We start from the raw sequence: 12,827 nt of genomic DNA, 5'->3' as shown, positions 1-12,827 counted from the left end.
AAATATTTTTTATTGTGGTGAAAATGAAAATTTTGTGAGTTCATTGTATATATATAGTTTAGAGGGTTTCCTCGAACACTATCTCTGAGGAGGTAGTGCTAATAAAGAAAAGCAAAAAGCAAGGAGAACCCCAAAGGGACCAAGTGAGCTCTTTCAATGGAGAATAAAAATGTTGCTATTACTTCACGAATGTGAGACGAGATCCTGTAAAGAATAAACTTATGTGAGAAGAGGTCATCATAAAATGTAAAATTGCCTTCGATAAAGAGGATCAAGAATTGGCTATATGTGGAGGAGATGAGAAAAGCAAATAGAATAGATTTTTTTTTACCTGCCATTGGTAGGTCTTAAGTAAAGACTATTCAACAAGAAGTGAAAATAGCCAATTTTTATTTTAAAAAATTCTCCATTTTTTATTGATCCATATGCTATTTTAGCCCCCCCCCCCTCCCCCCCCCCCCCTCTCTCTCTCTCTCTCTCTCTTTCTTTGTCTCCCTCATCGCTATCAATTCATCATCTCTGCCCTCTTTTGCTATGTGGATCTCGGGCAGGCCTTATGAATGATTTATTATCATTCACCTTGTTTTTTTTTTAAATTTGAACACACCAACAACACACTCAAGCAAATAGATTGAGGGAAGGGAGCGGGCAAGCAGGGGGTCACACGGAGGAGGGGGAGGGAGGGCTAAAGAAGCACTCTTCTATTTAAGAGCTCTTGAGAGATCCCTTCACTAGATTGGCTCTCTCTCTTTTAGGTTTTTCGGCTTCTTCTTTTTCTTCGTCTTGTTTGAATTATCTCTCTACTTTGCCCCAGCTCTACAAGCTTGAGCTTTTGCTCTCGTGCATCCATGGATGCCCTCGCTCCCCCCCGTAAAAAGTCTCGCCCTGACCTCTTCCCCAATGGTAGCCTCTCCTTCCATAGCCTTGGCCTCCCTGGTGACCTCGAACGCCAGCGCTTCGCCCCCCCCGACTCTTCCTACTTCCCCGACCCCCCCCGCTACCGCCCCCCTTCCTCCCTCGACGCTTTCGCTTCCGGTACTTGCTTCACTTTCTGGTAGCTCTGTTTCCGTGGATTTAGTTTTTCTGCTTCGTAGCTGAAAAATGTATGGCGGCGCGTGCACATTGTTTGTTTCTTTTCAGTTTACGGGGCAAAGCGAAGTTGTGGAGAATGAGGAACTTCAATATGGGTTTTCGTGTCTTGTTTAGGGGGGTTATTCTCATGTCGTACTCCCTTCTTGCTTAACTAGCTTTCTGTGTCTTCTTTTAGTTATTCCACGTGATTAACAACACTACTCATGTCCGACACTGCAAGTCAGCTTTTCTGTAGTCTCCAAAGATAGTTTCCTGTCTGGTACAGGGTACCTGAACGTAATTTTTTTAAAAAGGTCTCTTCAACAAAACCTTCACCCAGTTTTCTCTACAGACTCTTAAAGCGGTACCTTTTTACCATCTCAAATTCATGAACTCGAGAGTTAAGGACAATGCACAATTGGCTTTTAAGTTTCATTACACATTCAAATATAACTGGTTCTAGGATTTTTACAAGGCTGCTCGTCCTCATGAATTGTTTTGGATGAGAACTTTACACGCTTTCTTCCCAAGAGATTTTAATTTGGAAGGAAAATCAACTCTTCGTAAAAATAAAAGAACCTCTAAAAAGAACCCTTTGATGTGGAGAACTCATATCAAGCCCTTTAACATTCCTCATTACCAACTTAGTCATACACCTAACATCATATGGAAACCTATAGTTATGTTACGAGGTTGTCCTAGCTCTCCTGCAATCTCACATGTTTGTGAGTTGCCTTCCTCACTTCCTCTTCCTCCACTTCCCCCTCCTTTAGTTCCTTTAACTTCCTTAGTTCCAAGAGTTTTTGCTTCTCGAGACTATAAAAGAAGACTACTCTACCTAGATAGATTAATGTCTCTGGGTCTTTTTTCAATAAAAGTTTTTGAAAAATATAATGTCAAAGTTCTTTTTAAATTTCAATACACCTTGGAAAACTTCTCTTTTAAGGATTTGAATCTAAATAAGCTCCATTATATACAACTTAAAACTTCGTTGGATCGCTTCTTAAAAGTAAAAGCTTCCTTTCAAAGCAAAGAAGTCTATCTAAATAAGGAACTTTTGATTTGTATTTTTACTTCTCCCTCACTTGACAAGATAGGCTTAAACTCAATTTTGAAGTCTCCTGAAGTAATGGATTCTCTCCCTCATTTTGTGAGAAGAATTTGGAAGCATCCAGTAGTAGCTTGGAAGCATGTAAAAACTTTAGGACAAAAGGCTTTCAACTATGGAGAGATAGGTAAAAGGCTTTCAAAGCATTCAAAATCTTCTATCCTTAGAGGACCTTGTTGTTGTAAAAGTTAGAGATTCCAAAGCTTTATTGATGTTGATTTAGGACATGTAGTCACAGCTGATTTTGCTTTCTAGTAACTTAAGAGACCTTTTCATGAAAGGCATAAAATTTTGATTGTACTCTTTTAAAGAGTCTTGCCTTTTAAAAGCTACCGATAAGGGAATCTCAAAGTTTGTTTTGCAATTAGAAGAATGTTTAGGGGTATCTTATCAAAATGGAAAGGGAAGATTTTGAAGAAAGTTGCTTTGAAACTAGAAGAAGTTCCTTCGGTTAATTGCTCAAAGCAAAGTAACCATTTTTCTAAAGAAGATAAAACTCTCCTTCGAAAATTCCATAGGAATTTTGTCATTTCTTATATGGACAAATGTTTCAATAACTTTATTTTTATTTGCAAAAAGTTTTACTTAGAATGTCTTTTGAGAGAAGTGAACTTGCTTGCCAAAACTTACGCCCTTGCCTTAGTTTCTCAAAAGGATTTGATCTCAATACATCAGAGTTTTTGCAAGTCTTTTGGGTTTGTTTGCAATCCAAGTATACCTTTTCTTTGTGCTGCTTGGAAGTTTCACAAAACTCCCAAAAAGCCAAGATTTATTGTAGCTGCTTGTGAGACTACTTTAACAGATGTCTCTAAATGGCTAAGCTACTGCTTCAAAGCCATGTTGCCTAGTGTCCATGAACTTTGGAGGGACTTATTAAAAGAGGCAGATGTCCCCTCGCACTCAAGCTAGATTTTAAATGACTCTGTAGGAGTGATTCCTGTTGTAAAATTTTTTAATTCCTCTCGAAGCATTCAAGAAAAAGAGTCTCCTATTCTCCTTCAAACCTATGATTTTATGAAGCTTTACACAAAGATTGAGCTGGAAGACCTGAAGTTTAGAAAAAAAAAGCTAGTGGCTGAAGTTTTGAATCTAAGATTTGACAAAGATAGATGTAAAGTGCTAAAAGTTGAGAAAACAGCTTTATGCTTTAACTTGTTGTGGCTAAAAAATAAAGATCATGACATAGGTTCTAAAAAGAAAAGATACACAAAGGTAGTAAGTGTGGAAGATGTTTGCTCTTGGATAGATTTTCTTTTAGATAATCTTTACATCACAATAGGGGATTCTTTGTTTCAACAAATTATAGGAATCCCCATGGGTACTAATTGTGCCGTCTTTTTAGCAAACTTTTATCTTTTCACTTATGAATTCGAGTTTATGCAACGTCTTATTTCTATCAATACCTACTCTATCATTTTACATAAGCTTAGCCAAGTTAGGCGTTTTATAGATTATTTATTTATACCATATGTTCCTAACTTTCAAGACTTTATGTACAAAGACGCTAGTGCTTTTTGAGTGAAGGAATCTATCCTCGTGATTCTTGTGAATTGAACTGCACTTCAAGAGGGGATTCTTGTGCTTTCTTAGATCTTAGAATTTCTCAATCTACCATAGGATTAGAGGTTGATATATACGATAAATGTGAACAACCTGAATATAGTGGTTTACACATTATAAAAATGCCTCACATTGACTCAACATTTTTGATTTGGCAAAATATGGAGTCATTTCTTCCCAATTCCATAGATTTTTTTGCCTTTGTATAACTAAGGAGTCTTTTATCACTCAATGTAGTAATTTGATCACTTTACTATTACACAAGAGGTATAATCCAAGGAAAATAATGAAAAAAGTATGCACAATCTTAGATATGAAGTCTTTTATCTATCGTGTATCGGCCTTAGGTATGTTTAGAATGATTGGACATAAGCTGAAAACAAAAAGCAGGGAGCTGAATAGCCCGTTTTTCTTTTAGTTTCAAAAGAGAGTTTGTTTGAGTATGCTTGTGCTTTCTAAGTTAGAAATGTATTTTTGACTCTTTGTAGGAAACAATACATAAGTGTAAAGGACCATTTAGCTTTTTACGTTTTAAATAAGAGTGAGAGTGAGAGTGAGAGTGTGAGAGCGATATTCCAGTTTTTTGGAAGATTTTGTTTCTTGACTTGCTTGTTTATTTTTGCTTAGTCACCTGCTTCCTTTCTTCTTTATTTCTTGTTTTCTTTCTCTTCTGTTTATTTGACGTATTTTAGTAAGCACTGGGTTTGCCCAAGAGACTCCGCGGGTCTTTAGAAACTCAGTATAGCTGCTTATGCTTGGGCACTGATGACGACATAAGTGTTGCTTTGCTTGCTAAGTATGTCTTCCTTTTGTTTTTCTTAAAAGTTTTTGTTTACCTCTTTTTTCTTCTCTTTCATATTCTCTTTTATTTTATGTGTAGATTTTTTATCTTTAGAACAACAAAAAATCTAAATTTGTATGATTGGACTTATTTTAGTCTTACAAAGGTATATATAACTGGTTCTAGGAGTCTGGCAAGTCAAAAGGAAATATCTTTGGAATGGTTTTGAGCTCAAGATCTCAAATAATTAGGTCATCAAATCATGATCATGTCATTATTACTTCAACAATAATCTTGATACCATACTTTCAAGCAATTAACCCATCAAGCTATTGTTCTTTGTTATCCTCTCAGAGTCATGGTTCTGTCAGTTATATGGCTACGTATGTCTTGAATTTTATTTGGTTGGTGTGCGAGGATGCACGTAGGTATATATTCCTTAAGTCAAGTCTATCTTTGAGGCTTAGCCTGGGTCAACAGCCTCGTCATTTTGAAAGGAATCTGTAGATAGTATGCCATGCTTTTGATGGTGTTCAGTATTTCGAATAGAGCTTGTGTATAAATCAATAAGATCATCACAAGATTAGTATGTCATACAAAGACCTGGTCAAACATTCATGTCTGGCCTATTGTGAGGTTAAGGTTTTATTGAAAGCCTTTGTTGATAGCTCTAGCTAATATGAGAAGAGTAACAATGTGTGTCTGTCTCTTGCGTTACTGTACAAATTTTAGCTTGGGTACTGATGAGAGTATATGCATTTTTATGCATTCTTCCTTCTTTTTAGTGTTGTTTGATTGGAAATCCCCCTCTCTTGTTTTTGGCTCTTTCTGCCTCTGTTCCTTGTCGTCTCTGTCCTTTCTCTCTTTCATACTCAGATGCCCTTTAACATTAGACACATTCTAGTATTATGTAAAAATATAAACAATCTCACAGTGATCTAAAATAAAGGAAGTTGATAAATATCATTTTAGAATACATTATTGTCTATTATCATGTATTTATTAGAATAGGTGTGAAACACATACATATAAGTCTTATTTTCACATGTATAACCTTGATGAATCTTGTTCTTCAGAACTCACACATTGTTCTTGTAAAATGTTTCCAGGTGGGTAATCCACGGAAGAACTTTGAACTAATATTTCATTTGGTTTCATAACAATCATTTACTATTTTCCATTGTGACTTCAAGATAAGTACTAAGGTACAAAGGAATGTTTTGGAGCAGAAAGGGAGTCGTTATCAACAGGTTTAGGAAGCAAATCAAAGGCATGCCTCAAATTTTTCAGGTTTTAATTCTTACCTATTCAAAAGGAATTTTCACAACTAATTTTATAATTCCAGAATTTTAAAGTGTTAAAGAGAGAAAGTACGTGTCAGATTTGGTATTATAATCAGAGAAATAATGGATTGAGATTGAAAGAATGCTTCTGCAAACCAAAAGTTTGCAGGAGCTTTACGACTCATATATTGTTTCTTAAACAGCATATCGTGTGTTCAAATAGCTGTAAAGAAAATTAAAACTGTCTACATATAATCTGGGAATGGCTCTTGGTAGGAGAGTACATGCTTAATGAGCTTTTAGAGCTCTGGTTGTCCCTGCCAGCCTACCCCGTCGTCATGCATCATCATAGGAACTTTAAATCATAAAGAGTGTACAGCTCTAATCGGTGGAAAGTGTGCGTGCAAGCATGCAAACCTCAGAGAAAGAAGATCAATGAGTCATTTTCTTAACAAAATTCATTTAGGACTCTCCTACTAATTGTTAATGGCAGGAGTAAGTCACACATTAAGTTGGTCCCAAATTCCCCTGTTTATTTTCTGTGATGCATGTCATGCCTAGGAAGTTGTCCAGTTAATGCAAGAGTGCTTGCTGTGAAACATCTATAAGTAGCTAGGTATAGTTACTCTTTGTTGTTGTACTGCATGCTGAAATGTTGCATCCAGTGAGCTGGCCACAAAAAATAGTAAGCACCTTGCCCCTTTGACACCTGTTGCAAGAGCTCTTGCTCTCTTCAGCTGTATAGCCTGTGGGACCTAACTGCATCACTAATTCTCTCTCCCCTTCGCTCTTTTTCTGAGATAAAGGATCTGCTACTTGATAAAGTGTTACTTTATTATTGAAGTTGGCTGTAGTATTGTAAATGTCAAGGGGTTTAACTGTTTCATGTTATTGAAATGATACTTAATCCCATGTGGTAATTGATTGGAAGGCTATATTCCCTAGTCTTTTTTTTATGCATGCTAACTGACGATAATTATTGCTATATGGTTTTAAAGGACTTTGGGGGGTACTACTCGCTTAGGTGTCCTAACCATCTCTCTTTAAATATTGAGTATATGATTTCAAAGTATGTCACCTTGTCGAATTGAGAGTTGAGTCCAGTTTCCTTCTCTCTCTTAGTTTTGCCAGGTTTTATCCCCTTGTTGTGGGCGTGTGCACGTGTTTGTGTGTGAAGGGTGAGAGAGAGAGAGAGAGAGAGAGAGAGAGAGAGGGTTTTAATAGCTTCAAACCACCTTGCAGCACATCTGGGTGCCCATATGGAGAAGGTTGTCACTTTGCGCACTACATGCCTGGAGGAGTTACTTCATTGAGTCTCTCTCAAGCTTCTAATGTGACTGGAACTGGAGTCAGTGCAAGAAAAGATTTACATGCCTCTTCTGCGCTGTCCACATCGCTGGTGTTGCCCCTAGAGCAAGGATCTGTACCTGGAGGCTACAAGACACGCTTGTGTAAGAATCATGGTACTCCTGAAGGCTGCCGCTTTGGTGAGAAGTGCCACTTTGCACATGGAGAGAAGGAACTGAGAAAAGCCAATGGCTCTATGCTTGCTCCTGAGAGGGGCATTGACAGGTTTTCATCTCCCCTTGGCAGAACCACAGGTGCTGCAGCCTTTGAAGATAAGCTTGCATTGAGGGGCTATCGTGAGCCAACCCCCCCTGGACTTGCAGCTGCAGCATCATTTGGAGCTGTGTCCACAGCAAAAATAAGTATTGATGCTTCTCTTGCAGGGATTATTATTGGGAAAGGAGGCATCAATGCAAAATCAATCTGTCGAGTAACTGGTGCTAAACTCTCTATCCGGGATCACGAGTCAGATTCAAGTCTTAAAAACATTGAGATGGAAGGCTCATTTGATCAAATCAAACAAGCAAGTGCTATGGTGCGTGAAGTGCTTGTACATAAGGATGTAACTCCTCCTGTCAAACCAGCAGGCTTTGGATCACATAATTTCAAGACCAAGCTGTGTGAAAACTATCCCAAGGGGACCTGCACTTTTGGTGAGCGTTGTCATTTTGCACATGGTGCAAGTGAGTTGCAACAGTCTAGTGCTCTTTGACTGTCTGCATCTGTGGGTTCCCTAGGGTATAGTTTCGAGAGCTGACACATAAATGGTCATGGTGACAGTATCGATCCAATTTTCAGAGTACTATCCTGTGCAACTAGTGATGTCTGCATAATTTTCGACGTGAGTCTGGCTTAGTCTTCTAACTCTTGTTTCTTTTAGATGCGAATGATGCAATATGGGCAGCTTGTAGGGAGTTTAGGACACTTCAGGAATTCTCTTTTTAGTTGAGAGTTGTAATCTTTCCAGTTAGATTGTCAAAATTCACTTGTTGGAGGGGTATTTATGCATTGTACGTTCATGGTCACTTTGGGGGCTTAACATCTGTCATGACAGGACTAGTTGCTGTGTCTGATTTGGATTGACTTTCTAGTAACTTTGATTTTCAGTTACAGAGGGTATTTATCTTCCTGTTACAGGCTTTGTACATCTTTCATATCCATGTTTTTAGTTTCTTTTTGCAATGTTTTGGAGTTCTAGATTATAGCTGAATTAATCTATAATGATACGCACTCTAGTTAGGCTCAGTGATGTAAAGTCTCTTACTATTCTGGATCCCATCCAAGAAGAGAGGTCTTTGCTATTCTGGATCCTATTCGATAAGAGAGGACCTGCCGATTTGAATAGCTGCCATTTGTAACTTCTTTGCAGCTTCCAGTGTTGCTCACAGGTGGAATTCCTCTAAATGGTCTTTGGAATATTGAAAACCAACTGAATTAATGTATATGCTGATATTTTGACTATGAAGGTTGCCTTGTGTCTTTTTGTATTGAATCTCGTTTTAGAAGGGAGCTGTGCATTTTGCCACCTCAATGAGATATTCCTTTTACCAAGTCAATTTGATATTTCCCACAGGCCAAATTCCTCCCAAGGGGGCTCACTGACCAGTGTTATTTTTACCATTTGTGAACATCGATGAACTAGTGCCTCAAATTCACCCTCAGGCTGCATTTCAACATAATAGACTACGTGGAAATTCTCCTCTTTTGCTGGATCTGGGTCCTCGGAGCCACTTCTTACATTGTCTTTGGTCAGTTGTGAAGTTCACAAGGTCATCTCTTGTTAAAGTTGTTACCAAGTTCATGTCTTGTGCATTGAGCTAGCTTCTCTTAAAGAGCAGTATGATGGAAGTCTTACCACATTTCCTGTTGTTGGCACGTTTTTGGAATGATTTAAAACTTGCATGAGGGTTCTGATACACATGATGGTTCAGTGCTATTGTGTAATAGTCAAAGGTGGAATATATTATGTCAGTCAGCGGATTAGATTAGACTGGAGGTGTGAGCTTATTGGACAATTATAAACATGAGGGCGAGACTTTCTGCAGTAGTCCAATGTGGTCTTTGTAACAGAAGTGTATTGGGGATTTTGTCAGGTTGAAGGGCTGTACTACTTTGGATAGATCAAAATACTGGAAATTGCATGAGGAACTGGCATGCCTTATTTGCAGGCTGCATGGGAGTTCATTCGAAGCCTCTCCATTCCCCAAGACGTTACTGACCCTTCCAGTGATGTATTCATGTACTTCGTGTTCACTGACCCTTCCAGTGATGTATTCATGTCCTTCGTGTTTGATTGGCTGGTATGATGTTGATTGGAGCTGTGGCTGACCTTGGGAGCTACTGCTATGTCCTAAACATCTTTAGTTAACTTCGGGTAGGTTTGCTTGTCAAGGCCTGTTGTCTCAAAAAGAGTCAAGATTGATAAAGTAGATAGACATTTGAGTGAGTTGTATTTGGATAGTCAAGGAACAAAAATAAGCCTGAAGGTGACATATAGATGATGTGTTTCATCCCCAAGTGTCTGTTAATTCTAATACTGTCTGAGCAAACCAGGTATTATTTTATAGTTTGGGAACAGAAATGAATGATAGTCTAAGAGATGCTAACTGGGTGATCATGATAGGCTTTAATAGAAAAGAGGTTACAAACACATGTTTATGAAATAGCAGTAGCCCAAGCTCAACCGTTCCAAACATCATACCAACCAATCAAACACACACTATAGTTTATGAATTCATTAGTAGCAGTATAGCAATATCTCTTATATCTTGCGACAATGCAAGCTTTGCTCAGTTTCTGAAACTAATAGGTGTAATATAGGGTAGTCTCATTTTACTTCCTTGATACTTGCAAGCAAGAATAAAGGTATGAGTTGGTAAAAACACTATTTTGATTGTGTGTTGTGTACTAGTTACAAATGATGTACTTATATACCCCATTTTGAACATGTGCCTCATACAGATGATAGCTTGTTTTTTAAATCTTGGCGTTGGATGACAACAAAGTTCTTTTTCGACTCTATGGATCACGTTGACTAGTGCTTTCTATCAATTCAGACAGCGGATTTTGCAGAGGCGTTTGAATGAAATGATTGCGAGTTGCCAAACACATATATTTGAACTTAAGAGTGTGCAATTAAGCTGGAATTTAGACTTATATAGCTTAAACACAAAGTGACATCATTGGAAATTGCAATATGATCGAGGGGCCAAGACGGCCCCCCCTTTATCCAGGCTTACTTTATTCTTGAAAATGGAGATACAAGACCAAGGTGCAATGCACCTTCTAAACTGATGAACACAGTGTAAGCCTAGGACCTAGATACAAGACTCAAGAGCATATGTACAAGGTAGACAACAAAAAGGAGGACTCAAAGCTCAAGTTTGAACTCTTGGCTTGCCCAATCCACAAGGAAGAAGCCTGCAACAATCACCACTTACATCCAACATTAGAGGCAAGCACTAGTTTCTAGAAAGATAGTAGAAACAACATGAAATAGTGCTGTAAATGAGATAAACTTGACAATACATGCTCCCTTTGTGACTTGACTCTTTTGTAGATGAAGTCCTTGATGCCTCTGAAGCTACCTTGGGTGAGGAGAGTGTGGAAATGGGGTTGGAATGAAAACAGCTTAGAAAAAACAGCCTATAGGCTACAGAGAGAAAGCCTTTATGGAGTGATTGCTGTAGAGAGAGAGTGCCAATGTTGATCCCAAGGGAGGGGATGTAAGAGAGGAGCTGCTGCTGTTCTAGAGGTGCACGGAAAGGTAGATTTTTGCAAGGGGAATGGGCTGGAACAGTAGAGAGAGAAAGACTGCAGCAGGAGAGAAAAGGACTGTGGCTGCTCCAGGCTAGGAGAAGGAGAGAGAGTGCTACTGCTGTTCCAGAAGAGTTGAGAGGGGGCAGATTTTTGGAGAGGAGGGGTTGGAACTATAGAGAGAGAATGTGTTGTTATAGAGAGAAAGTGCTGCTGAGGTGAGAGAATGGCCTGGAGAGAAGCTGGCTGCACCCAAGGAGCTGGAGAGATTCTGTTGCATCAACCAAAAGGAGGGAGAAGAAAAGTGACGAATTTTTCATGTAGGGAATGAAGGGGAGAGGCCTTCTTTTAAAGGCTCAAACCCCCCCCCCCCCCCCCCGTGGCTTAGAGTGGAAGGTGGACACTTGTCTTAGATTTTTGGTGGGTTGCAGTCCCAAAGAGGACAGCCCACAACCTGCCCCAAATCTACCAGATTTTGGTAGATTTGGGGCCAGACACTTGGCCTGCATGCCCTGCCACTTGCCATGCATGCTGCCACATGTGTCGGACAGGTGGACTCGCCTGCCAACGCAGATTCCACGTGGCAGTCTGCCACGTGTTAGCTGCCATGTGTCACTCCCAAAAACCCTAAAATTTCAAAGTTGTCAGAATTTAATTCTGATCGCACCCATGGGTTTCTAACAGCCTGGACTATCTATTGACGTACTCTAAGGTCATAATTGAGTCATATTGAGCTCATTTGTTTGTCGTCTTATCTTGTATCTCCATTACTCTTGGCATCCTGCCAGGCCCACACCTAAAGCTCAGGGGACATTCTCTTGAATGGTTCCTAGATCAGTATGCAATCTGTGCATTTGATTGGTCCCATGTTTGGGTACTCAGGTGGGGTGTGGTTTCCAGATGTCCCTCTCAAAGAGAGGCCATCACTCTTGTGGGTTACTAATGCCCATAACCCCAAGCAAGGGGGTCCACCCTCAAATGCTAGACCTAGTTCCCATTGTCTGTAACTGAACAGTAGGAAAACATTTCATTTCTTAATAAGCATAGTATTGAAAAACAAAAAGAAATAGTACCAAGCAAGTGGATACATGTTGAAGCAGGATGACATTGCCTCCGTCTTTCATTCGGTTGTCCTCAACTGAAATGCTTCCTCATAAGCATCCAAGATTTCAAGACACTCTTGAAATGTAGCTCTGTCCACCCATTGGGCATCGGTGGATGGGAGCCCTCTAAACTTCAAAAGGTACATCTTGCGAGTCGTGCCTCGACGTCCCGTAGTGAAGTTATGCAGAATAATTTGCTCTGGGATCAACAAGATCTTAGTGTCCTCTACTTCAGGTGCATCGTCCAATGTGGGATCTTGAGGTGGTTCCCCAATGAAGGGTTTCACCAAGCTTACGTGGAAGACATCATGGATCTTCCAATGCTCTGGAAGTCTCAATCGGACTGAGACATCATTTATTACCTGCAACACCTGAAAAGGATCATAATATTGAAAGGATAGCTTGAACTAGATGCGCTTTTTGCCCACTTTGGTTTTTAACCGGGCTTTCTCAAATTTCAATAAGACCCATTGGCATTCTTTCACTGCAAACGCCCTCTGTCTTTTATTTGTAGCTGCTCTTTGTTTCCCCTATGCCTTTTGAATGGCTGCTCGAACCGTGGCATAAGCAGAGTCATAATCCTCCATGAATTGATCAGCGGCAAAGATTTTCTCTTTTGTTTGCATGAATGGAGTTGGTAAAGATCTACCATATACAATTTCGAAAGGAGCTTTTCCAGTGGAGGAATGAATTGTGTTGTTATAAGCAAACTCCACAAGAGGAAGGAATTTTTTCCAAGAGGTTTGCTGGTCATGCACATAAAATTTCAACAAATCCAAGAGTGTACTATTCGTAACTTCAGTTTGGCCATCCGTTTA

The 12,827-nt window shown here is 39.4% G+C and overlaps 1 protein-coding gene across 1 annotated transcript; it reads left to right on the top strand.

The window, feature by feature from the left end:
- The first annotated feature begins 750 nt into the window (after positions 1–750).
- Positions 751–8,270, top strand: LOC147890621 (zinc finger CCCH domain-containing protein 14-like). Its single transcript, XM_087390789.1, has 3 exons — positions 751–1,035; positions 5,750–5,810; positions 7,046–8,270. The coding sequence occupies exons 1-3, from the start codon at positions 849–851 to the stop codon at positions 7,860–7,862; spliced, it is 1,065 nt and encodes a 354-aa protein (XP_087246915.1). The 5' UTR covers positions 751–848; the 3' UTR covers positions 7,863–8,270.
- Positions 8,271–12,827: the final 4,557 nt, after the last annotated feature.

This window comes from Dipteris shenzhenensis, chromosome 19, assembly GCF_047967505.1.
Source record: "Dipteris shenzhenensis isolate YYH24624 ecotype China chromosome 19, Dip_SZ_1.0, whole genome shotgun sequence".
Taxonomy (NCBI): Eukaryota; Viridiplantae; Streptophyta; class Polypodiopsida; order Gleicheniales; family Dipteridaceae; genus Dipteris; species Dipteris shenzhenensis.
This window is presented reverse-complemented; position numbering and strand designations above follow the sequence as displayed.

Bases quoted from the DNA above. Each gene is read 5' to 3' on its own strand.
- LOC147890621 (XM_087390789.1), top strand. From the start codon at position 849: ATGGATGCCCTCGCTCCCCCCCGTAAAAAGTCTCGCCCTGACCTCTTC. The intron at 1,036-5,749 runs GTACTTGCTTCA...GTTTTGGAGCAG, and splicing joins CCTCGACGCTTTCGCTTCCG to AAAGGGAGTCGTTATCAACA. The intron at 5,811-7,045 runs GTTTTAATTCTT...ACCACCTTGCAG, and splicing joins GCATGCCTCAAATTTTTCAG to CACATCTGGGTGCCCATATG.